Genomic DNA, 26,375 nt, shown 5'->3' with positions numbered 1-26,375 from the left:
ACTCTAAGTTTATGCTAGGGTCATTTTGTCTTGTGCCCTCTTTCATTTCACTTAGGGACATGACCATAGACTGTATAAATACTGGACGTAGGATCGGTGACGTCACCCATCAGTTTCTGAAACGCTGTTTTGAGGTCAATCGTTGGAGGGAGCCATATTGCTGTAAAGCGATTGTGACATAAAGAGGCGGGCTTCCCATAGGAAAAGAAATTTAGAGAGGAGATCTCAAAAGTGTTTCATTTATGTCTCCTAGACAACAATGAGATCGGTTTGAAAGCAAAATGAGGTCTCAAGTTTTTGTGTCTCAAGTTGAGCTCAGATGGAGCAAAGAAAGAGTCTGAGCTCATCTTTTCATGAACATTTATAGTGCCCTGCAAAATTAAGATTTCAATGTAAATGTCCACAAACTTAAAGTTCTCATTAAAACATTTGAACCACTTGCAAGATCAGCTATTTAGATGTGAAATGATCTCTTCTTTGACTTCACAATATGGTCCTTCCTTTACAAGTCTGTTTGGAACAAAACAACTTCACAAAGATTTAGTGGATTTGAGAGAAATTGCAAAAGATAGAGATTTCCTACCAGGTATGACAGACCATTTATTTAAAATATGCGCCCAAAAGGGCTGACCAGATTTAGCCAGATTATTACAATTAAAGGGGTGGATTCTATTGAGTGCTGGTGGCTAGCGGTCTAAGCGCCCCACATACAGAGGCTACGGTCCTCGTCGCAGGGGTTGCCGGTTCGATTCCCGGCTGGTTGACCATTTCCTGCATGTCTTCCCCCGCTCACTACTCCCCACATTTCCTGTCTCTCTTCAGCTGTCCTGTCAAATAAAGGCAAAAAGGCCAAAAATGTATTTAAGAAAAGAGAAGAAAATGAGCCATTAATGAGATCTCTCATTTAAGTCTCAAATAAGACTCATGTCATGGTCTCAACTATTTCTCCTAGTGATTTTAGGAAAAACTAATGAGAACAATTTGAAACTTGAATGAGGCTGAAGTGAGAATCTCAATTTTGTCTCCGGAGACTTTGAAGAGAAAGCCTTGAGCAGTAAAATTTTCCTCTGGGTTTGAGCCTCATCGCCAACAGCTTATGTGTTCCCGCCTGTCAATCAAGTCAGCTGTGCCTCTCATTAGAAAACTCGTAATCTCAATATCTTTGAAAGTACCGCGTTATGAAAAAATGTACCCCATACAATGTGTGCTGATAGAGAAATGAGCTATCCAGACTACACTCTTGTTTTTTGTACCAGGCTGTAAACATGTTTATTTCTGCTGTAAAGATCGCCTTTTTTGAATTGGTGTGTATGTGGTTTCCCGTGTTCCTGCAGCCAGCCTCAAGCGGATCCTTGATGAACTGCGATTTTAACACTTCCGCATTGGACTCATATTTTTAGACCGGAGGTTGCCACTTGGACATGACTTAACTCTTTTGACATGTTAGATGATTCCACAGATCTTCTGCAGAAACGTCAACATTTGTTTTTTTCTTTGATCTCTGCCCGTAAATAACCATGCCTCAAATAAACATCCAGTTTGTCAATCTGACGTTTATTCTTTCACTACCATTACCAGGTTCTGTTTAAGGCGCATTGAGGTGGTACACCCAGATCTCTTCTGATGTTACTGATGGTAAACAGGTAAAGAACAAACAAGTGAAAATATTGTTCATTATTAAAAGTGACAATACAAAACAAAGCCACACAGGCACACGTTTCAACTCAAAGTACATTTAAATTCTGCATAAATTAGACCTAAAGCACAATATTCCAGAGAGGTAATATAAAACTGTACATGGCAATACATTTGCAATACATTACAATATTTATTCAAATAAGGCAAAATAGCACCATGAAATAAAAAAAAAATCACCATTCAAACCAGAAAGCACACAGTCGTAACAGGAAATACTGCATTTGTAATATGAACAACGAAAGCACAGGAAGCATGTACAGAGTCTGTTATCAGCTGGTCTTACATGGACGACAGATTGGTGATGCACTGTAAAAGTAAAGGATGTTTCCTTCTCATGTGCCTTCATGTCATTACTGTCTAAACCGTGGTTATGTTTTGATCAAGGTAAATAAACTTGTTACACAATTCAAGACACATTTTTCAATTTGTAAACTAACTCTATGTTTTATCATTGTGACATGATGCTTTAAAGGCCAACTTAGTTTTTTATTTTTCAATTTTTTCCCTCTCTTTCTCCTCTTCCGGTGACTTTTTTTTGACTATCTAACAGAAACAGTCAATACAGATGACAAGTCAGGGGATGGTATGAAGTCCCTGAATCCCAGCCTCCCAACTTCTGACCCCCGTCTCTCAAGTCACTGGCACGTCGTTGTCATTCACCCTTCTTCCCATGACATGATGAGGTGTGCTGAGGAGTTGTTCAGTTGTTTTGTCCTTTAATCTGCTTGTTCCTTAATTCACAGGAAGTTGTTGGAGATCTGACGTTGATGGTCAAACAGGTCCTCAGCCTCGGCACTGTAAGCGTCACCTGATGAAAACAGACAAAGAGGTTAGTGAGTTTCAGAAGGACTGGGGCGGGTAAATGTGAGGATTTAAAGCGCATTGGAAAAGTCTTTCACCTGCATGGCATCCGAACATGTAAACTCGTGCTCCGTCGTACTTGCAGCGACAACGCATCACGTTGTTCTGGAAGTCAGACTCAGCCATGTCTAAGGAAGGATTGACTTCCACCTGTGAAAGAAAACAGACCAAAGATGAGTCTTCCTCCTCGACTCTTTGTGTAACGACACAGTCCGTCTAGGTATCATCAGCCTGTTAATGCACATTATTAGTATAGATGAGGGGTATAAAGGCCAAACTCTACCCCCTTGGAGGCCAACCAGGCTGTCATTATTTTGCATTTAGGGGGTTCAACTCATCTTTACATTAAACTGGTGATGCCTAGTGGCTGTCTCCTCTTCTCCTCTTCTTTAACAAGAGGAAAGTGACATTTTTGAAAGTGAAATGTTCTCCTATTCTTGCCTGACATAGGATTTTAGCTGCTCAACAGCTCAGGGTCTCCTTTGTTGAAATTTAGATTCATGATCCTCTAAATGTTTTCAAAAGGTGACAAGTCAGGACTGCAGGCAGGCCAGTTAAGCACCCGGACTCTTCTACTACTGAGCCATACTGTTGTGATATGTGCAGAATGTGGTTCGGCATTGTTTGGCTGGAGTATGACGAGTTAGCTGACACAGGACAGCACATGTTAGTCACGTTGTCCCAAACATGGTTAGTTTGTTGGGGTTTATGTTTGTTTGTTGTGATGGTTTGGGCTGGAGATTTCCGGTAGTTTAGTTATCGGTTTTCTTTTTCCCTTTGGTTTAGATTTTGTTATTCTTAGTCTAGTTTAGGGTTAGGTGCTGGGAGCGACGGTCCATTGCGCGGCTGGCCGAGCACCTTTCAATCTTTTTTTATTTTTGGCCGGGGTCTCCAGTCCCTTATTTCTTTGTTTTTTTAATTTAGGAGGGGATTCTATTTCAAATAAAGCTTGGGGTTTAGATTGGCAACTCTTGTATGTTGCGCTCTCCAATATTGAGCCTTTGTACCACTGTTGCTAACTAGTATGACTTGCTAGTAAGATCTTCCTTGAGGAAGGCATTGTCTGGATGGCAGCATATGGACACCTATGCATCCCCATACGGTCACAGATGCTGTTTTTGAACTGTGCACTGATAACCAGCTGGATGGTCCATCTCCTCCATGAGACATGGCATCCATGATTTCCAAAAAGACTGTCAAATTTTGATTCATCAGATCACAGGACAGTTTCCACTTTGCCTCTGTCCATGGACTTTGGCCCATATAAGTTGGATCATGCATATGAATTCCTCTTTACATGGTACAATGTTAACCTACATTTGTGGATGTCCTTGGTGTATGCTAGTTGGGGCTTTGGTTAAACTCAGTCCTGTGTCCCATGAACAAAGGTGTTATTCTTTGAAGTGGCAGCCACAGGTTCAACTCCCATACTTGGCTATTTGCTGCCGGATATTCCCAACTCCCTCCTCCCTGTTTGGTGCTCTTTCTTGTGGCCCATCCTCTCAATAAAGGAATTTTAAAAATACATTAAAAAGCTGCATAAAACATACTTATTGAATATCTTGTGAAGACTGTTATCATCAGCAGTTTCAAGACAACGAGCAAGGGTAACCGCTAGTCTGCATATGACGGGAACAGCAAAAATATGCCTGCAAGCAACTCCAGATTTAACTGACAAATAACATGTCCTGTAAGTGTGTGTTTTAAATTAATACTTAAAGAAGTGTATAAATTACATGTTTTGGTTTATGAGTCTTTGTTTGTTGCCAGAGAAATATATTTCTGTCCAAGTCTGGACCAGAGACGCAGCATAGAGTGTATTTATAATAAAACAAGGGAACATATGAGAAAGTAACAGTGCCCTTTAAACTGTAAGGAAACAGCTGTTTTTCCACGACGCCGACCATGAAGCCGCAGGATTATTGTTCTCCCTCTCTATATGGCTCATGATGTATAAGCTTGGGGTTCACGCGTTGCATGACATCACTTTCCAACGTTATCTCCATGCAGGGAAAAAAAGGCAGCAGAGATGCAGATGACAGTTTTGGGTTCAGATTCAAGTTGAAGCCTATGATTAGGCTGCAGCCATGGTGGGTTGTTTTCCACCCTGTCTGCCAGCTAGCCATATATAAGAAAAGCACACAAATGAATTTTCCTGACGCACACATCAAACAGATAACTGAACCACATATTCAACAGATCTTTTTAGTTGTGTGGTTCAAATTCTATTTAAAGGCAACAATATCAAATGAAAAATATTTGTAATTATTATTCTTTTTAATCGTGCTTTCAGCCCAAATTTGGTGTCAAGAAGTTCATAAATGTTTATCAGTGCATGTTGAAAGGGGCCAATCATTTCAGCACATATTTAATAGTCCTGCTTTAAAACTCTATATTAACTCGGGGGTGGTTTGCTGTCCCGTTTAAAGCTCTTGTAATAATGTGAAACAAAGAGCCCAGAGCCTGTTTTTACAGAACAATGAAAGGTCGTCACTGTCCTGTAAAAGAGTGTGAGGTTGTGCAGCTGATTTTTAAATGACGGAGCAATCAGGAGCAATCACGCTGAGGTGGACATGACTCATCAGCTTTAATGTATGGTCCTAAAAATGGCTGCCACCCTGTCATTCTCGGTAAAGACTACGAGAAACACCCAACTGCATGAAAGATGAGCGTGTCGTGCCCTCCCCCCATCGAATTTATGAGCAGCTGAACTACTGTTGAACCACAATCATGACCGCAAAGCTGTCATGGCAACTCTGCTTTATGACATATATTTGGTTTTATCTCTCGAGACGTGGCTTGTCATACGTGTATGAGTTCACATGGTGCATGTAGTTTACATACCGTCTGCAAACAAACACGTGCAAACCAAACTGAGACATCTTGATCTCGTGTCAGCACTCAGAAAATAATTGCAAACAGCATCACTCCGCTGCCACTAAGCTTTTAGGAAAAAATAGAGCAAATGATATAGAGGGCTGACAGATGAGGAGGTCACACAGCAGATTGGATGTCTAGAAGCAGACGAGCCATGTGATGTCCAACCAGCAAACATAAACCCAGCTTTGTTCAAATGTAATGTGCTGACTGAGCTCCTCCACTGCCAATAAGCCTGTACTTTCAGGAAGGGTGGACTAATAGCAGGTCTACTTTCTATATAAAACCAGACTAAATTCACTTTCCCTAAATATGCACACACCCTGAAAACGACATACATGCTGTACACCTGAAACAGCCAAGAGCTACTTAGTGAAATTACAGCTTTTATCACAGCTTTTATCTCATGTGCTCCTGCAGATGTTGAAACGCCAACCCACATATTTCTTTTTTTCGCTTTAATTCCTGAACTGAGAGGTTGTGAAACCTGCTGAGATTATGTTATTTCACCGTGCAGACTGAGGAGCAGTGGAGCAGACTTTCTCTCTGCACCTCTATTGGACTCACCGTTTTAATTTAATTTGAGTTTATTTGAGTTTATTAGGACAATGCACATTAATCAACATTTCAGCAGTATGCCTCAATATAAATATGCCAAAATTAGCACAGCAACTAAATTTCATCCGTAGTCCTAAGGCAGGTACTTACGTAAAACATAAAACAACAAGATTTAAAACGACAGGATGTCACAAGACAGGTAACAGGACACTATATGAACTGACTTACAAACAGATTTTACATGCACAATGTACACTTTTGGGACTTTATAAAAACAGGATGGAAGGTGAGGCCAAAACCCCGAGAACAGGCATCAAATGAGGAAACAGATTATTCATGTGTACATGACCCGTTTGTTTTTAATGTTTAAGTGGTTTTTTAAAGGTACAGTAGTTCTCAAGCTCCCTAATGTGAGCTGGTAGTTTGTTCCAGGACTGTGTGCTTCTGACAGACACCACCATCTGACTGAATTTGGTTTTACGTCTCGGTGTATCACAGTCCCCTTTAGTTTGTGCTCTAGTATTTATCATATCGTGTGTTTTTTTTATACATTTGATCAAGGATGGAGGGGCAAGCCCATTTAAAACTTTAAAAACAAAACAGATGTCAGCATAGGTTTTAAAATGTGTATGTTTAAAAAATTATACTTCCTGACTATGTTGCAATAATTGAAATGGAGAGGTTTCCTGTCTAAGATTTTGACGGTCTGCTTAAAGAGAGACATGATGGGTTTTAACGGGCTGGCTGATGTGTGTGACCAAGTTTTAAAACAATAAGTGATGTGAGAAAATATCATTGCATGCATATAGAATTTTGCTGACCTTGAAGTGAGAAAAGGTCTTATATGGCAGAAATTTGAGAGGTTGAACTTGATATTTGAGATTCTGATATTTGAGATGTTTTTAATGTGTTCTCTTAAGGTGAGATTGGTGTCAAAAACTACACCAACCTCCACCGACAGCTGTGCAGACATTAAAACAGAATCAAGAGATAAAAAAGTGTTGTTAAAGAAAGGTTTCTAACCTGGAAGATGTATTCACCAGGACGAATGTCTGTAATATCGATCCACTGACAGTCAATGTCATGGCGGTAGGTGTCCCAGCAGCCAACAGAGATTCCCTGTTGTCCCATGTTGTAGCAGGCGTAACGTTTGCTGATACCTGGCAGGTAAAAAAAAAGAAACCATGGAAGCACATAAGCAGAGAAGACTTCTGTATGATGTGTACATTTTCTTTTCCGTCTGTCACTGTGGATTATAATTTCTAACAACAACCTGAAATTATAACGAAATGATTTAAAAACCAAATCTTTTTTTAGAACTCTGAAATGAATAGAAAGGATCTGAGCGGCATAATGCTGTCTGTGTTTTGTAAAGCCAAGATCAATTTAGGTTTGGCTTCTAATCTTACAGTCAGCCACCGACTTCAAATGCTCATTATGGGATTTGTGCTTTGCTCTTTTATGTAGTCTCCTGCTTGTCACGATCCGGCTCTTGCTGCCAGATTCCCCGCCTAAAGCAGATGTATGTAACACTTATCCATCCTCTTTCTTACCTTCAGGGCAGTAGGTGTCCTCTAAACAGAAGCTGGCTTTATGACCCTCAGCCACCTTGGTCCCATTGAGGGTCAGCAGATCATAGTGGGTGAACACCTCAATGCTGTGGTAGTGTCTGAGGAAGGAAGCAGAATATAAAGATTAATGCAGAAAGAACAAATTAATTTTTTCTCCCCCTCGGTGTCAGGCTGTTTCACTTTTGGTACACTACAGCACTTGTCAATATCACCTCTCCCTAACTGACCAATCAAATCAAGAAGAGGCGGGACTTCTGGTGTCAACTATTCAGACTTTTTTTCCTCTTTTTTAGGAAGAGATTCCAGATCGGAGCTGCCAGGACAAATTCTTTCCCACTTCCAAAAGATGTTTTCTTTGTAAAATGTCCCAAAAGAAAAGCCACAACCAAGGGAAGTGGAAGTGCCATGAGAGGACTTTTGTAATATGGCAACAGTAAGCACTAGTAATGAGGTTGTGGGTGCTGCCAGTGCATACCTTGCTGTTTGTGGAAACACGCCCTGATTGAATTTGTAGTGTGCTTTTTGCTTTAATCAATTCTTCTCTTAAAAAGACAACCTTCTGTTACTTTCAGGGGATGTCAAATCAAAGACCCAGATGTTAATCATAAAAGCACAAATATGCAGATAGATATCAGCTTGGTGTCACACTTACAAAACACTTTCTCTCCAGTTATGAAAGCACTCCACCAGAGGAGCTGAGAGTCAAACCCTGTGTTTGCTGGTTGCTGAGGTAGTGATTGGGCTGTGGCTGACAGAGACACCAAGCAGTGCCTCTCAGGATTCAGGACGCGAACCACAACTGCTGTGATAAGAAGCCAGGCTGCTCTGAGTGCAGTCATGGTTTGTGACTGTAACAACTGGGTCCCAGTGAGAAGGATGTTTATTGTAAACAGCATTTAGCAGGAGAAAGATTGTGTTTTTATTACGTTTAATAACAGACTTTTGGTTATATATAGTCCAGGTCTTAAAATATCACCCGGACTTTCTGCACCCAGTGATCCCATCGCCAATTTCTAAATTCCCACTCATCTCTTGCTGCAGGGAGTTCATTTTATAACCCTTGGTAGCAACTAAGTTCTCTCTAAAATGCGTCTTTCTCTCATGCAACGTCTAGTGATGCCAAATGCTGTGCCATGTTGGAGATTTTGCAGCATTTCTTTTCCAGCCAAACCCTGCAACAACTAAAATCACCACATTTTCTTCCTCTGGTGGAAGGCGTAAAATGAGCAGCTGTTGGTTCAAAATAAAATCCTAAAAGCTTCTCTTTGAGGCGCAGCTGCACGGATCAAAATCAAACACAGTAAAAGTCTCACCTGTGACACTGGTGCCATGTCCAGCTTTCTCTGGTGGCCCGGGGCCTGAAGTCTGCACGGCCCATGTTCATGATACGGGAGGAGAAGCGCAGCAGGCGGCGGTGTCCGTAGGGCCAGTTCATCCTGGCTGCAGAGGAGGACAGGCAGTTCTCTTCGTTAGCGCAGGTCAGCAGGTGCAGGGGTCGGTCCTCCAGGTAGGCTGTCTCTTGGACGAGCTGTGCGTCCAGAACAAGGTCAGGAGCAGCTACAGGTGCAAAGAGTCAGGGTCAATTTCAGCTTCATTGCACAAAAATTACAATTGCACTCATTATTTGCTGGTTTTGGACTCACTTTCTACGCATGTGACTCCTGCAGCTCTGCCATCTCCTCCTCTGGGACAGTACACATTTGTGTTCCTGCGACACTGCTGGATGGACATCTCAGTACCGATACAATGAGTTCCACTCAGAACCACCTCACTTGCATCTGAAGAACCAGGCCAGTACCAGGTCTCCTGAACAGAAAGACAGGACGAGAAAAAAAAGCTGATTTGTGTAGTTCTTGAAGAAACTACAAGCTTACATGTTGAGGAAGTTGAAAGGTTGGCTCCTTCAGTTTGCACCTTTATCTTTGGGTAAGATTCTGAACCCCACTGGAAAAAATGCCCCTCCAAAAACAAGAATTTTTTTTTATTTCAAGGTACTTTTACCTTGAAATAAGCAAAAAAACTTATTTTAAGTAATATTTTACCAGTATTTTAAAGCTTAGTGTCTCAGAATTAGACAGGAATGATAACAATTAATATTTTTCACCAAAAAAAAGATTTCTGCACTAATACATTTCATGTCAACTTCTTCATTTGAGATATTTTCACCTTAATTTGAGTGGTATTATAGCAGCACTTCTCTAGGTTTAAGATGATCTTGTACTTGAAATAAGATGACAAAGTTTAATTTGAGCATTTTGAGATATAATGTCTTCTCATAGTGAGCTGGATAAACAACTTTTCTTTCTTTCTTTCTTTCTTTCTTTCTTTCTTTCTTTCTTTCTTTCTTTCTTTCTTACTTTCATCATTGGAGCTGTTTTCTGATACATTCTCCAATAAAATGCATTTACTTAAATCAAGTAAAGGGGTTGTCTTAAATCAAGATTATCCATCTTCTACAAATAAGATCTCAGCTTGAAAAATGTCTGAAATGTAAAATAAACCTTGTTTCTTCTAGATTACAACTCAAAACAAGGTCATTTCAGGATTGTTTGACTTAAGATATTTAAGATGCATTGTCTTAAAACAAGTCCCTCTATCTTGCTCAAATGTTACTTGTTAAGTAAAGATATTTAAATCAAGTGGGAGAAGACATTTTGATTAAATTTCACTTGGTAAGATTTTGAGTTTTTGCAGTGCCCTAATTGCTCCTAAAGCCATGGACATCAGTGTGAGGGTGTGTGAATGAGCTGTAAACCTCAATGGGTTAGTAAGCTGCCTCTGTCATCATGTGTGTGAATGGGGTTACTGTTAAAATGTAGCACAAAGCTCTTTGAGTTGGCAAAAGAGTGGAGGGGAATGCTATATAAGAACAGGTAATTTAGTGTGTGAGAAATGTCACAGCTGAAGGCAAATAACAGCCTCCGCTATAAACAACTGGACCCAGTTTTTTATAGGAACTATCTGTACATGTTATCACATTTTCCACACTTTTTCACATTTCTCAAACTGCCTGTTAAAGGTTCCCAGCAGCCCCCCCTTCGTCGCACACTCACACTGCCCTTTCCATGCATAGTTCTATTTTCAGTTTGTTTGCTCGGTGAATTTCTCCTGATCTCTCTTTGCCTCACTTTCCCTCTTTTATTTTCAGTGCGCTGGAAGTGGACGCTTGAGAAGCCTGTAATTACCTCAGGCCTCGGTAATAACACAGCACAGACGCACAAACAGCAGGATGGAGAGAGAAAGAGAGAGGAGGAGGAGAGGAGAAAAAGAAATATACGAGTGCAAAGGACAAAAGCAGAAAAACATCGACTTATTCTGCTTTGCTGTTTACCTGATGAGCCCTTGCAGCAAAGCCCAAGCCAAGCTGTCTGCAGACCGCCATGGCCTCGTTGATGCCCCAGTTCTCACTGCAGACGGATCCCCAACGTCTCGCCCCTCCAACATCCATCAGCACCTCCACACGGCCCTCTGATGGCTCTCTGCCTCCTGCCAGACGAACCTGATGGTTGAGAGACAGTATTCTTGTCATTCTGTAAAGGCTGCTGCATGCTCCTCTGTGTGTTTAGATGTATGATTTTTATTCTCACTGTTGCTTGCAGGCCAGTGTTGGGCACATTGCAGCGGACTGCCACATCCTGGGTGTGTTTGCAGGTGTAAAGTGGAACGGGTCTGAAGTGACAATCTGTGACAGACCTCTCCCTGCCTGTACACTGTACGCTGTTCATGTGGATGGGACCAGTACCTTCAGAAAAAAAACACAGATGATGGATTTACGTGTCTCAGCAACCATAGGGTAAAAATGGAAGGCGCACACAAACACACACACACACACAGTACATAAAAGACTCTTAAACCTGATGGCTCTGCAGCCACAGATGTCACCAGAGTTGGATTAAAAACCCAGACATGATCCGGACCTCTGATGTGGCTCTGAAACTTAGCTTAGCCAGAGAGCTCTCTGACTAAATTACTGTATACTCAGGACCATGCTTTATAAACCAAAATAGCAACCAAAATGGAGGAAAATCTTTGAACACATCTATGTTTGCGTAGGTGTGTGAGGACCTATGAAGCCCTATAATTAGGCCTTAAATAGCTCCTGATGTCATCAAGTCTTGCTTCAAGTTGCTCTTCCTAATGCGCTGCCCATGAGCTCTCACAGCGCTTCCACTATTTTATATGTTCACTCAAGTCTGGTAAAATGGGCTGAGAATAAATGTAAGCCACAATGCTCCAATTTGACTTTTAACCATGTTCATTATTCAAACATAACGGCCCCATAGCACCTACTTTAATAGAGCCCTTAAGTAACACACAAGTGGTTTCCATGCATTTCTTAATTAGGTTAAGTAGTGAGAAGGAAATGCAGCCACTATTACAGGACATGCTATGTGCTCATTTGTGCAGAAAGATAATGGGAGGAAATGAATGTGATTACAGAGTAAGAGGAGAAATTCAGCAAAAAAAAGACAATAACAGAGTGTGTGAAAGTAGGGTCACTGTTGGAGCGACACAATTTGTTGGCTATACTCTTATTCCCAGAACAAAGGCAATGTCAGAGTAATCAGTCCTGCAATCAGGCTCAGTGATAATGGACTGACATCCTGGTTTCAAAGCTGTTCCAACTTTTGACATACAAAAGGTTTATTTTGAAAACTGCACATGCCATTGTTTGGGTCACTGGAACCTCCTGAAGTAGTTTGCACTTTAGTAATTCGGTCATGGGGAGTTTCTTTCACAATCGGCTTCGTAGAAGTCCGACTGTAAACATTCGCTCTGAGTTTATTTGTCCACTCGGATTCATGGTTCTTGGAGTGCTGCGTTTAGAAACAGATATTTAGGCAAAGAAGTGTTTAGTCTGCAGGATGAAAGAGCTCAACTGATCATGCTCATGGTGCATGGTGAATCCAGGCACTGATACAAAGTCAATAGCACATAACTGGTTATCAGATCTCTTCATGTTTATACAAATAAGGTGATTTTCCCACCATAGAGCAACCATCATATGACCTCACCATTCATATGAAAATTCAACATCAAAATAAAACTACAAAGTGCAGTTTGACTCGAGTCCACTACGTGTGTGGCTCTGTTCATGCCTCTAATCTTACCCTGTCCCAGCTGGGCCTTGGTGAGGGCTTCTTTGGCTGATCCAAAGCCAAGCTCTCTGCAGACCACGCTGGCTGCAGCAATGTCCCACAGGTGGTCACACACTGTGCCCCACTTCCCCTCCTTCAGCACCTCAACACGGCCCTCTCCGAGCCGGGGCCCGGCCTTCAGACGCACAACGGGCTGAAAGAAAAGAAGAGAGCGTTGAGACATTGGATCTTAAGACGATTATGTGAAGACTGTTTCAGTCAGGTGTTTAAAGTTTTAGTTCACTTTTTAATCATTGAGCCAACACAAGCACAAATAAAGAGTTCAGAAGGGTTCAGAGATTGTTAGCCTGGAGGTTACAAAACATGCTTTAAAACGTCCTACGATACTGCAAATTTTCAAATTTTAAACCTGAACGCACATAAATAAAAAAAAAGAGAGTGTTAATTGATAGAGAGCCAAAGGCGCAGGGAGACAGATTTAGCTGATGTAGAACAGAGCCGAAGTGGCGGTTTCCCAATGTCAAGCTAACCAGTTGCTGGTTGAAGCCTCGACCATAATTAAGTTGAAGATTTAAGACCGGTCACAAACTTGTTATATAACTCAAGAGAAGAAGGCAAGTAAGCATTTACCAACATGTTGAAGCATGCCTTTCTTATATCCTTTTAGGGCTGACTCTTCCTCTGATGTTTTCTGATTATTCCTTGTTTGTAAGCTACTCTTACTCCAAACTGAAAATATGCCCAAGTTATGTTTTTCAAGTGTAGTTTATGATCATAAATATAATAAAAACATATTCTAATTAACCTTATAAACAGGAAATATTTGGTACATTGGTAGCTGTAGCTTCAACTGTTCAGCTAAAACAGATTATGAAGCAGTAGCAACCTCTGACCTCATTATTCGCAATGACAAGAGTAATCATATTCTCCAAATAAAAGGTCATAAGTAAGTTTTTCACTTTGTTCACTTCCAGTATTGTTCGACTTTGTTCTCCACACTCACAGCGACAGCTGGTGGTGCAGGTGCTCTGCCGTAACGTGCAAACTGGGATCCAGGGACGCAGCGGACCACGGCATGCATGCCTCCCCTGCATGGGACATCACTCCTGGGCAATGAGAGCTGTGCCTGACACTGCGACAGAGAGGCCTCCACGCCCTGACACTGCACCTTCTCCACCCAGTAGGCCTTCTTAGTGATTTGTGTCCTCAGCCTGAGCAGGAAAGACGGGGAGGGAGCAGATGTGATTTATCTGTTTTAATCAAAATACTCTTTTAAACACATTTTATGCTGAGCTGGATTTTACCTGGCGGATGGGTCTGCTAACTTGGAGTCCCACAGTTTCCTGAAAAAGAGACAATATCACACCTTAGAGTTCAAACTGAGCATCCTTATATTGAGTAGACTAAACAGACAGCATTCCTGTACACCCACAGTCTGCTCCTCCTCCAGCACAATCTCCTCTTTCGTTCTCATTCATCCTTTCTTCCCTTTTACTCTTTCTGTCTATCAAACCTTAAATAAACAAACTGAAAAACAACCTACTTGGAAGGGTGTGTGCACTTTGGGATAAACACAGCCCTCGTGTAAGGGACAGCAAGCAAGAAAGACTGAGATGTACAATAAAGGATCACATAACTCAGTTTTCTTTTCCTTCTCTCCTCTCAAATGGCCACCCTCTCGTCGTGACTCTTTTTTTAACCTCCCGTTTGTACATTCATGAGTATTTCTGTTTCAGTGTTTGTCTATATGTCTACAGTGGATGTCTGGTTTTGAGCATCACTGTGGAAAGAGCCAGAAATATGAATAAGCCACTATACATTAGTCCCTGCGAGAAGAAGCCTTGTTGAGGTCTGCCAACTCCAACAGGGTTTTGTAAACTGTGTCGAGTTTCAAGGATATTACCTTAAGCTAGAGTCAAGCACCGGAGGGAAACAGTGAGTGTATACACAAAGTGAGGCCCCCTACTTCCAGGAACAAACACACACCATATGCTAAAACCCAATAAAGAAAAAAAAAAGAAAGAGGATTCAATAAAAAGAATGATTCACAAACCAGGCAGTGTCTGGGAAGTGTCTCTCTGTGACACACACACACACACACACACACACACACACACACACACACACACACACACACACACACACACACACACACATTAGAGCTGACCGCCTGCATCGGGCAGTGTGACCACAGACAGGTGCAGTGTGACTGACGCCCTTCATGAACGTGCCTGAATTAAGTGAGTCACAACACCAAGTATAGCCGGGAGGAGGGTTTGCTGTACGACCAGTCATGATGCAATTAAATATTTGAGAAACTAAAACTGGACATATTTCCTCTCCAGGAGAACCCCAGTATCCTGCTGTTTCACTGTTATGATTGGTCCCTGCATTAAATGAGAGATGTGTTTGGAGCTGAAAGGGCCAATAAGGAAACCCACAATAGGAACTATGACCCAGAAAAACCCACAGTATGGAACATGTGCGCTAAAAGTCATTTACCATCAGACCAGACAGCAAGGGGCTTTACAGTAAAGCGAACTTTCCACCCTCAGATAAGCTTATGCTGTTACGTACATTTCATTATTTCACAAAGTCTGTTGCAGTTTGGAGGTTGAAAATGTAGTTTAGACCACCAGTGTGGTGCAGACAAAAGGCCTCCTCTGGTGGATCAATTTCAATGTTTTTCCTGCTTTAAACAACTAAACGCAAAGTGTTGAAAACTGCAAAGACCTTCACAGCTCTTGCTATTGTTTTAGATGTTGCAGCACTTAACATATGTTAGATTAATATATGGAGTAATCAAATAGACAGAAACCTTCAATACACACATCATGAACCATTAGTTTCTAAAGAAGCATAAAATGCTCAAGCATGGCGGCTGCCACATTCAAGACTGACTTTAACTAACCTCCTGCTGATCTAGAAACAAATTGGTGGACTGCAGGCGGGGCTTCAGCTGCCTGCAACAGCTGTAACACGCCCATCCGTCAGTCAAACCAGCCACACTCCTAATTATACTCATTATGCTTAACTCAAAGCCTTAATACAGTCAAAACAAGAGAGTTATGAAACTCTTAACTCATACAGCTGTGATGAATTCAGAAAAGAGGTCTAGACCTGCTCTTTTTGTAAAGTGTCTTGAGATGACATGTTGTGAATTGGCGCTATATAAATAAGATTGATTGATTGATTGATTCATTGTATGGAGAGAAAACCTTTTTTTGCTACCAGGCTGTCAACATTTAATTCTGGTCTAAAACTGGCATTTTATATGGACCCTAATGAAATTTCCTCTCAAGGTAGTAACATTCTTGGGAGGTAGTAACATTCTGTGAACTGCTCTTTATCGCACTATTATGGCGCTGGTTTCCCTTTTCAACCCTAGAGTTTGCTGCTTTGTAAACATGCAGCAGCATTAGTCTTCCCCGCTGAGTGAATACAAGTCAACTATTCACAATTTTGTATCTCGGTTTTTGGTCTCCACCCCAAAATATCAGCAGCTTGTTGCTTGATGCTCAGCAGAGTTCTTAATTTTTTTGTAGTCTGTGCTCTTTCTTCCTTTCGCTCAGTTGTTTCAGTTTTCTTTCATTATTTCATCCCTTTATCTGTTCTTTCCCTCTTTATTTACTAAATTATAACCATTAGTTTTTTTCTCCACAATTGATTATTTTAAGCTGCTTGAATGGATAATTAGTTTTTCTTGATAAATTCTTTAAGCGAATTTGTTTGAAGTACTTGTCAACAGAAAGAGAAACCAACCAGTGAACCAGCACAGAAGCTATAGGCTATCAGCTGCTACAAACGGGATCAACTCTGCCACATAATTGAGCAAATTTTAGGAGAGTCCGACCCGAGTACCTACGTGGATGTATGTAAGTGTGTGCTCTAGTTGCAGGCAGCGCTCTACTTTGCCTTTATAAAGCTACTTTGTTTTACCACTATTTGCAGAAACAACACAGAGGTGAACCGTCAAACAGACATTTGAGTTTCTTTTAGACTTTCTTAAAATTAGCGTAAATTACATGGTACACTTGACCCTGTCTGTAGTGGTGTAGCCTTGCTTCCATGCTGGTTTTCCACCCGGTCTAACTGGGCCAAGCTAACTGTCATCCTCCATCAGTAATACACCTACTATTGACAAATACCTCATACAACCAAATTTAGAAATACATGAATACATTTCAAAAATACTTTCCCTGTAAAAGCACAAGCTTGTCAGCATGTCTGCACAGTGTGAAAAGATTTCTTAACTCAGTGTTAAATCGTAATTGGAGAGATAGGGAGGCTGTGGTGGAGTCGGAGAGGAGGGGAGAAAGGGGGAGAGAGCGCTACCCATATAATTGCCTGCTGTGCTTGGCAGTGTCTGCTGTGCGGTCGAGCAGTAGCATGTTGGTTCACACACACCAGACATGGAAATATGCACGTACATATCCACTTTCCCTGCCTCTGTAAAAAACACGACGCTCCTTAAACCCCAGCATCGTTACCAAACGCTCTCACTGCATGCTGGGAAACAAGAAGCAAAGTGATGTAAGGAGAAGTCTCTGTGAACTCAAGAACTTTTATGAGCATCAATCAACTTTACAGCAAGAAGAGTCGCATGTTTTTGGTTTTCACATAGAATGATTTCAGTTGCTTACAAAAAGTAAAATGGATGTTGCATTTTGTCGGGACAGACACACAGGTTGGGGCTGAGTTAAGACGCGTTCAGTCTTTTAAGGAGAATTAAAGGAAGGAAAGTGAACCACAGCATCAGGCCTCAGGCACGACTAACAGGTTGTGACTTCAACGCTACTGAACTCTTCTAGCGTGAAGATAACTGTCTTACTTCTCAGAATCTGAAGCTCGTTGCCAGTTTTTTTTTTTTATGCAGCTCTGACCACACAATACCATGAGCCGCACTGTAGAGAGGAGCTGACAAACAGATAACCTGTTATTATACTGCATGAATGCAAAACTGCCTGACTAAAACAATCCCTCTCTTAGGAGACAGCAGGTTGCCACACTGACTGCACAACAGCCTGTAGACAGTCCCATCAACCTCAGTGGAACGAAAACTAAAAGGGGTCATAATGATGTACTTTCCATGAAATGTGGGTTTTATTATAATTGCCTCAAAGGCATTAAAGACTTTTAAAAAAGCTGTGACTGAAGGAGGAGAGAAGGAGCAGGGGGTAAAAGTAAATTAGAAGAACTGAAGAAGTAGCCGTCAGCCTCAAAGAGAGTGTGGATGTGATGAAACAAGGGAGATGGAAAATAACTTTAACACTTGCCTTTTGTAAGAACAGTGTTTAAACATCTGTAAAAATGCGCTGAGCAACTTAACAGGCTGAGACAAAGGCAGTCACGCGCTGAAAGAAACAACCACATGACCCAAGAGAGAAGTGCTGACACAGCAAAGGGAGTGCAGGAGGTTCAATTGAGAGAAAACACTGCAGATTAGAGGATCGCTCAGACCATAATTGCAACCATTTCAGGGGACAAAGGCTCAGAAGAAGAGCAGGAATGGATCTCATCCAGAAAAGTGGGTACGGCAGGGAAGATTTGATTATCATCTTACATGATTCAGTGAACCAAAAGCTGTTCTAAGCTTACAGCAAAATGTCACTGCCATTCTTGCAAATAGTTTCTGAAATTGTACTGCTTCTTGGGTTTTCAGATCGTAACCAAAGGATTGGAAAAAGTAAACCTTTGAGTAGATAGATTTAGAGGACTGGTTTTAGAATCCTTACAGTTCTTACGATGTATCCTGAAGTCTGGACCCAAATTCATGGCAATCCATTCAGTAGTGGAATTCAACCCTGAAAAACTAGTGATTACTTCATGAATCATTAAGATGCATTGTCTGGGAGCTGAGAAGGTTAGTAAATATACTGGGTCAGCCCATTTGAAGGAGGTGAAGTTGTCAAGACAGGATCTAAAAAGCCAATGGATTAAATTATCTGTGAACGACAAACGTCTGTACCATATTTTGAGCTACTTTATCAAGACAATTTTGAGCTTAATCCACTGCTGGTGGCAACAGAGGAAAAGCAATGGGATCAAAGTATTTATGGATCATCAGCAACTAACACCCTGCCATCTTTTTATTATAAGAAGGATTAGTCATCTTGTTACCACAAACTGTCTCCTTACTCTTTATTACAGCCTAATTTATCCATATCTTTCATATTGTAATATAGTTTGGGCTCGTACTTTTCCTACGACTCTCCATAAAATGTTGCTCCTTCAGAAACGTTTTGTCAGGATGGCGACTCGATCGAAGCCACACGTCTCATCTGCTCCTTTGTTTCAGAAACTCCAGCTTCTTAACATCTATAACATCAATATCTCTCAAATATGTGTTTTTTTTGTATAAAATACAACATGAAGGGAATATCCCTAATCTCTTCAAGTCTTAATTCAAATTACATCCACAGGTCCACTCTTACACAACTTGTCAAACTTTATTTCTTCATCCTCCTGAATGTTTTATTTGTAGAAGTCAATTCTCAATATGTTTCAGGGGCAGCAAATTCTGGAATATTTATTCCAATGTAGCGAAAAACTGTTTATCTTTAAAATGTTATTAAGGACAAACTTGAACAAACTTTTAACCACTGTTATTTAATTATACTCATCATGCTCAACCACATACTCATAGAGTAGGTATCCATACACATCATGTTCATATTTTGTACTTTTGAATTCTGTTGATTTAACAACTGTATTTACATTAATTGTTAATTTTGTATATTCTGATGTTATTTTATTTTTAGTCTCAACAATTGTCTTTATATGTGTCAATTTAGTATTTTTTTTTATTAATTTTTGTTATTAGAACACTATTTGGGTGAAGGCTTAAAATAAGCTCTCTGAGTTTTCTGCCTCTTCCTGCACATTATATTATTTATCTTTGCTATTTTTTTGTATGTATTTTCTTTCAATTGTGCAAATAAATAAACATAAACATAAACATCTTCAGCCCCATTCTCTCTTTTGAAATTAGCAATAACCAATGGGTTCTGAGCTTGGGAGCTAACCAGTGTTTTTCAGGATCGATCCTCTGGTGACCATTAATGTTTGTACCAAATGTCATGGCAGTCTGAGTTTAGTCATCAGTTGTTGGGAAATCTCTCCAAAAAGCAAAAAGAGGTGCCACAGGAAGAGTTTGGAAAAAAACAAATGTGGTCCATCCTCTTCTGAATGTACAAGTCTGTTAGGGATTGTATTTTTTGTGGATGACTAATTGACCAACCAGCCAACATTGTATCATACATTGATCCTACTAGTCTAGCTCAAATGGTGGCTCAGTGGATCTAACACGTCTGAATCTCAACAGCATTGACTTCAAAATATGCAAACACATGTAGCCCCTCACGCTAAAGATCCACCTCATGTTGCTTCTTTCTTGAAGAAAAATGTTGTCCTTTCCTTGGCTGTTTACTTCGGACAAAATTGGCTTCTCCATTCATCTCCCACAAATCTGGGTGGAGGTTGACGATAAACAAACAACATTCTCTGGCCTGGTCTCGTCTGTAAACAAGAGACTGGTTGGGTTCTTGGACCAGAAATATGATGTTTCTCTACACAACTCTGATGTGTTTTTCAGTGTTGTTGTTCACATTAGCATGAGATTCAGAAAGTTAGCATGATGGCCACGCAGACTAGGCCACATTCTTGTAAAGGCTCATGCTCTTTCTTTGATGTAAAGCACAAAGCAGTAACATAAAAGAGGCGCGTGAGAAAACGTTCTCACATCACTGTATCTGAGCTACACCACCCATAAGACGTCTCATTACAAGACTGTGGCCAAGGTGGTGACCAGGGCAGCTGAGGAGAGGCGGCCGAGTAGCAGAGCGGGACACAAGGGGTAATTATTGGTAGCATTTGAGACAGGTGGTGGAGGGCAGGCCAGTGGTCGGTACAGTCGTCCTGTTAGCCAAGCCAAAAAAAGAAGTCTGTGGGCAGACGGATGGACACACAGGGGGTTGTGTTCTTGTCTGAACAAGCGTGTGTGCTTATTTGTGTTTGCATGTGGACCGTTCGGTCTCATAAGAAACTGTGCTATGAGGCCGGAGGGAGGAATGCATTAGCACTTGTTTGTAAAAGTGGTATTGAGGGTTTTGTTGGCATGTACATAATAGCTTTGAAGGTTTGTGTAGGTGCTTTAGCGGGTATTTATGTCTTTAGTTGAACGGATGAGATGGATTTACTGAGCACAGCAGCCTGACATGAACATTTGAGCAGACGGTTTGTGTTTGAGGAACGACAAAGAATGATTGAAATGAGAGAGGATCCAAACCCTGTGCATTGAACAGCTTTTAATCTTTACGTTAATGTTACTTTTGTTCATTTTAACAGAATACATGCATTAACTGTTATAGAAGTTAGCGTCTGTTAACCAATGATTATTCTGAAACCAACTTGGGCCATAAATTAGTTGAAATCAGTAATTCAGTATGATGATCATTATTTTTATGCTTCATAACGCCAATTCAGAAACCAGCAGGTGGCGACACTGAGACTGACTACATTCCTACCAGACTTAAAACCATAGACTGTATAAATAATGGACGTAGTATTCGTGACGTCACCCATCTGTTTATGAGCGCTGTTTTGAAGCCAATTCACGGCGGCAGCCATATTGGATATGCGGAACTCAACCAGGCATAGTGTGACGTAAAGAGGCGGAGTTTGAGCCTCCTAGCCGACAGCTATGTGTTCCCAACCGGGAGTCAAGTCATGCATGTCCTTATTTGGGCAAAAGCTTGTAATCTTAATATCTTCTAAACCGTCACGTTAGAAAAAAATTCACCCCCCGTACAGTGTGTGCCGATCATAGACTGTAAAAAATATGGACGTAGTATCCGTGACGTCACCCATCTGTTCCTGAGAGCTGTTTTGAAGCAAATCGACGGCAGCAGCCATATTGGTAATGCAGAACTCAACTAGGCAGAGTGTGACGTAGTGTGAGTCTCTTAGCCAATGGCTGTGTGTTCCCGACCAGGAGTCACGTCAGTCATGTCCTTATTTGGGCAAAACTCATAATCTTAATATCTTCTTAACCGTCACGTTAGAAAAAAATTCACCCCCCGTACAGTGTGTGCCATTAGAGAGATTAGCTTCATAGGGCCAAGCCGTTTTTTGAACCAGGCTGTAAACACGTTTATTAATGCTGCAAAGATCGTCTTTTTCCCATTCATGTCTATGTGGTTTCCGGTGTTTCTGCAGCCAGCCTCAAGCGGATTTTCGATGTATTGCAGTTTATATCACTTCCGCATTGGCTTCATCGTTTGAGACCGGAGTTTGCCGCTTGGTGCCGATAGAGAAATTAGCTATATAGAGCCATGTCGTTTTTTGTACCAGGCTGTAAACATGTTTATTAATGCTGCAGAGATCGTCTTCTTTGATTGGGTGTGAATGTGATTTCCTGTGTTTCTGCAGCCAGCCTCAAGCGGATTCTCGATGAATTGCAGTTTATAACACTTCCACATGGGCTTCATATTTTGAGACTGGAGGTTGCCGCTTGCTTAAAACCCAAGAAGAAGATTTTCAGAAAGACATTAAAGAAAATGTCCAGAGTTACATATGCTAGCTTAACTGTTCATTGGTTAGCTAGCTAGTGAAGTATCTGATAGTTAATAAGTAACTGACATAAAACAGGTCAAGGAGAAAACTATGTTGTCCCAGACTTTCAAGGAAATAAGATTGAGACCCCCTTCCAATTTAGTGACATGCATGGACAAGTTTTGTAACCCTAAAGGCTGATTTATACTTCTGCGTCTCCCCTACGCAGCAGGGGCTGACGCGGACATGAGCACCACATACTTGTGCGTCGGTGTGTCCGTGTCGCACAGCTATTCTCCGCCGAAACGCCTGAGGGCAGTGCGGTCTCTCTGATAGCCGGCCGCCTGCTTCCGGTCCCGTTACGATCTCTGTTTACTTTTCCACAGAGTTTCAGAGCGTGTTCTGTTAATCTACAGCTGATACATGTTGCTGTTTATCATACAGACATGATTACATGAAGAATAGAGAGGAGGAGATGAAATACACGGCCGATGTGCGGCCGATGTCCGGGATCCCGGAAGTGCTTTAAATGCGGGAAAGACAAACCCGCTGAGCGGACCAATCACAGAGCTTGCGGTCCTCGTCGGCCCTACGGGGAGTTACATTTTGGAGGAGGTGCACGTCAGCTACGTGCGTAGGCCTCGGTGTAGGTACGGGAGATACGCGGACCCCCGGCGTAGGGTACGCCGTTGATTCAACGCAGAAGTATAAATCAGCCTTTAGGCCAGCAGAGCCCAGGAGAGTATAATAAATAACTAGAGGTTAAGATAAGTTTGGACTCTCTAGTAGGCTATGTCACTGGCTCAAAGACATATAAAAGGTCTTGGTCAACAGCACTCTGAGAGTCAGCAGATTTGCAGAGCTGTTCTCCCAAGCATTCCAGGTGCTTGTTCGATACTGGTTTTGATTCTTGTAATAAACGTATTACTATGCAAGCAAGCCACTGTCACAAAGATTCCTTCTGCATCTACACATCATGGGCGGTCAAGATACAACACTAGCTTGGTTGTTTTCTAGATAGATTGGAGTATCCGTAGTTAGCCAATGGAATTCCATTAATAACTTATATATAAGGTCAGACTATAATCTGTTTTTTAAATTAAGTATCCCTTATTACAAGTCGATGAACTAACGATTTTAATAGAGACATTGAGAGATCAAAGTGCAGTAAATATTTTGTCTCTCTCTGGTGAGAGAACGTTCAGACATTCCTCCCTACATTAGAAAGTGCTGCCGCACACAGTTTTCACTGGGGGGTTTCTTAATTATAGGATTGGGAAACCATGTAATGGAGGTTTCATGAAAAGACACACACCATGATGATGATGATGATGATAATCTTGTAGTCTGGATCTGACATTAATAACATGCTCTCTTAGACTATTTTAAAGGTCTCTATTGAGGCTCACTCAGCCAGAGAGACAGGCAGGCCAGGCAGACGGGTCGGGCTCGGCGGATGCCACAGTGGACGAGCCGAGCCAAGTGCGGTTTACTAATGACAGCGGCTGAGGTTAACCTCTACTACAGGGGGGCTGGAACAGCTCTGCAGGCATGGGGTCGTCTAATGCTTAGAGGGATGTGTAGTCCACCACAGTTTTCCATCCTTTTTATAACCACACACACACACACACACACACACACACACACACACACACACACACACACACACTCACACACACATACACACACACACATACACACACACACACACACACACACACACACACACACACACACACACACACACACACACACACACACATTTTCGGTGTCTTTTTTTCCTCCTCCTCAGTGTCCACACTCAAATACTCACCTGTAGGCGTTCTGGTCAAACGCTTCAGCAGAAGGGAATCCTAACATGCCACAGACGACACGGCTGCTACTGAGGTCCCAGCCATTGTCACACACATGACGCCACCTCCCAGCATGCTTCACTTCCAAGACTCCCTCTGCAACCAGGCCGCCATTGTTGCCGGTCAGCACAGGTCTGAGACGAGCTTCCTCTAAGTGAACAGATCCCTGTCCATGAGAGAAGAGTTTCAGATAATTAGTAACTGATAATAAAACATTTCTCATCCTAGAAATACGTTTTATTTCCAGCAGTGCCCCATGTTGGGTTAGAAACTGCCCCTTTTACTTTTTAAAGGCTTCTATCTTAACCCACATCAACCGAGCTCTTGTCATGCCCAATAAAACAGGATGAAGTTGAGACAATAAACATGACTTTGTTTGACTTTTATATCCACAGACAGCACGCAATCCAGAGAACAACAACAAGATAAGATGACATGCTAAGTCTCTAATCATCACACTCTCTAATCATCTTTATTATGTAGCGTGGGCTGCAGGAAGGAAGCCAATAGTTTGTTTAATGTGATGGCATGGGCGTCATGATCGTTACAAAATGACAAGGAAACTAAAAACACGTCATGTTGAAAAGAAAAGCTGAGCAAAAGATAAGTGTCTTGCAGTTTTTATTTGATTTAAAGCTGTAGGTCATCACGTTTGTTTGCCCTCGAACCCTAAAGCCTTTATGCTGCGGGACCCAAAGAAGCTCTGAGGCAAGATGTGTCTCTAATTATAGATGTCCACTAGCTCCACAAGTCACATTTATTTATAGGAGTCTGAATACAGCTTGATCTGGATACTTCTTTGGTTTTGGTAGAAGTTGCGTGTGTGTGGGGGTATGTGTGTATGTGTGTGTGTGTGAGTGTGTTTACCTGTGTGTACTGTGCTTCAGTATCCAGTCCCATGTCTGGATAAACAGGCTCTGGTTCAACATGGTTCCCACTGATCTGCTGTTGCCTGTCGCCCCTCTGGGTTTGGCGCTGCCGGTCTACCTCTGCCTCTCTCCTCACTGCCTGTGGACTGGTCCTCGCTGCCTCCAGCCTCTGCCTGTAGGCTGCACTGTTTGCCAGATGTGAAGGTAACTGGTGCCCCTGTGGTGAAGCTAAGCTGGCCTGCAAGCCTGGCCGTGATCCGCCTCGATTTCTCCGCAGGATCTGGATCTCGTGGCCGTTTTCCTGCGGGGATAAAAGGCCCCGACGGGAAGAAGTTGGGTTGCGATTGATGGCGATCTCATGGCCTCTTGCAAGAGAGGCGATGTGGGCTGGAGCTGGAGGAGGACCTGGAGGAGACACAGACTGTGCTCTTGAGTGCTGCCTTGAGGAAGAAGGAGCTGGCTCTGAGGGGTTGCCATTTCTCCTATGTGGAGCGCAAATGACCCCCAGGTCCTCAGAGTGGGTGCAGTCATTGATTCCCCAACCATTGGAGCGACAGTCTGCGATAGAGAGCTCTGTGCCTTTGCAGCGCACATTGTCCAACCAGATCAGACCTACAAGAAACAAGGAATGAGGGTCATTAAATAGAACTTAACCACTGACTTGTCTGAAGCTGTTTTTGACTGGACATACCTTGTCCTTCTCCAAATTTGGCACTGTGCGCCCAGGTTAGGCCTCTTGGGAAGCCCAGCTGTTTGCACACAACGTTTGCAAGGTTGAGGTCCACCTCGTCGTCACACACTGTGCCCCATGCACCATTGTAGAACACCTCCACACGTCCCTCATTTGCACTGCGACGGCCCACGCCTGCTAGACGTACTTGCACCTCCTGGGCAGCCAGTGGAGGGGGGAGGATGAGAAGCAGGAGGAGGAGTATTGACAGGGAGCTGAGGCACAGCATCCTGGAGGTGAAGAAAGGCACAACGCAGAGTGATGAGGGGATGAGTGACGCTAGATAAAGAGAAGTTAGACCGTACAGTGAACAGAGAGGATGCACGTAAAGCAGGAGCTCCTAAATATATACACACATGTTACCACAAAAATCCAACAAATCACACAAAGCCATGAAACTCACATTCCAAACTCTAAACATATAATTAGAAACTCCTCTTCTAACCCTGCTGGGACATTCCACAGTAAAAGAAAGATTGATGGATGTTATTATCCGTTCAAATAATCAGAGTCAGTCAAAGGACAGTTAAAGGCTTGAGAAACGCGGTGAAAACGTAGCAGTCAGTCTGAACCAGTCAGAGCACAGGGAGTAATAACCGACGCTAAAAGTAGCCTCTCCATCCAGCCAACGGAAACTTTGGCTTTCCACAAACCCTCAAGCTGAGCTGCATGCCTTCAGCCATCAGACACAAAAGCAAATAAACACA

The 26,375-nt window shown here is 42.1% G+C and overlaps 1 protein-coding gene across 1 annotated transcript; it reads right to left on the bottom strand.

The window, feature by feature from the left end:
- Window positions 1-1,538: 1,538 nt before the first annotated feature.
- Window positions 1,539-25,897, bottom strand: LOC117815298 (lysyl oxidase homolog 4-like). Its single transcript, XM_034686932.1, has 14 exons — window positions 25,630-25,897; window positions 24,937-25,550; window positions 24,030-24,235; window positions 13,969-14,007; window positions 13,668-13,875; window positions 12,677-12,857; window positions 11,153-11,307; window positions 10,897-11,064; window positions 9,209-9,371; window positions 8,879-9,122; window positions 7,548-7,663; window positions 7,018-7,154; window positions 2,598-2,709; window positions 1,539-2,506 (listed from the first exon to the last, which is right to left on the bottom strand). Exons 1-14 carry the CDS (start codon window positions 25,895-25,897, stop codon window positions 2,436-2,438), a joined length of 2,682 nt encoding a protein of 893 aa, XP_034542823.1. The 3' UTR covers window positions 1,539-2,435.
- Between the last annotated feature and the right edge of the window lie 478 nt (window positions 25,898-26,375).

This window comes from Notolabrus celidotus, chromosome 7, assembly GCF_009762535.1.
Source record: "Notolabrus celidotus isolate fNotCel1 chromosome 7, fNotCel1.pri, whole genome shotgun sequence".
In the NCBI taxonomy this organism is placed as follows: Eukaryota; Metazoa; Chordata; class Actinopteri; order Labriformes; family Labridae; genus Notolabrus; species Notolabrus celidotus.
This window is presented reverse-complemented; position numbering and strand designations above follow the sequence as displayed.

Excerpts from the sequence above, each read along its gene's own strand:
- LOC117815298 (XM_034686932.1), bottom strand. The coding sequence starts at position 25,897 with ATGCTGTGCCTCAGCTCCCTGTCAATACTCCTCCTCCTGCTTCTCATC. Across the intron at positions 11,308-12,676 it reads CAAGGCCCAGCTGGGACAGG|GTACTGGTCCCATCCACATG; the intron begins GTAAGATTAGAG and ends TTTTTTCTGAAG. Across the intron at positions 2,507-2,597 it reads CATGTTCGGATGCCATGCAG|GTGACGCTTACAGTGCCGAG; the intron begins GTGAAAGACTTT and ends TGTTTTCATCAG.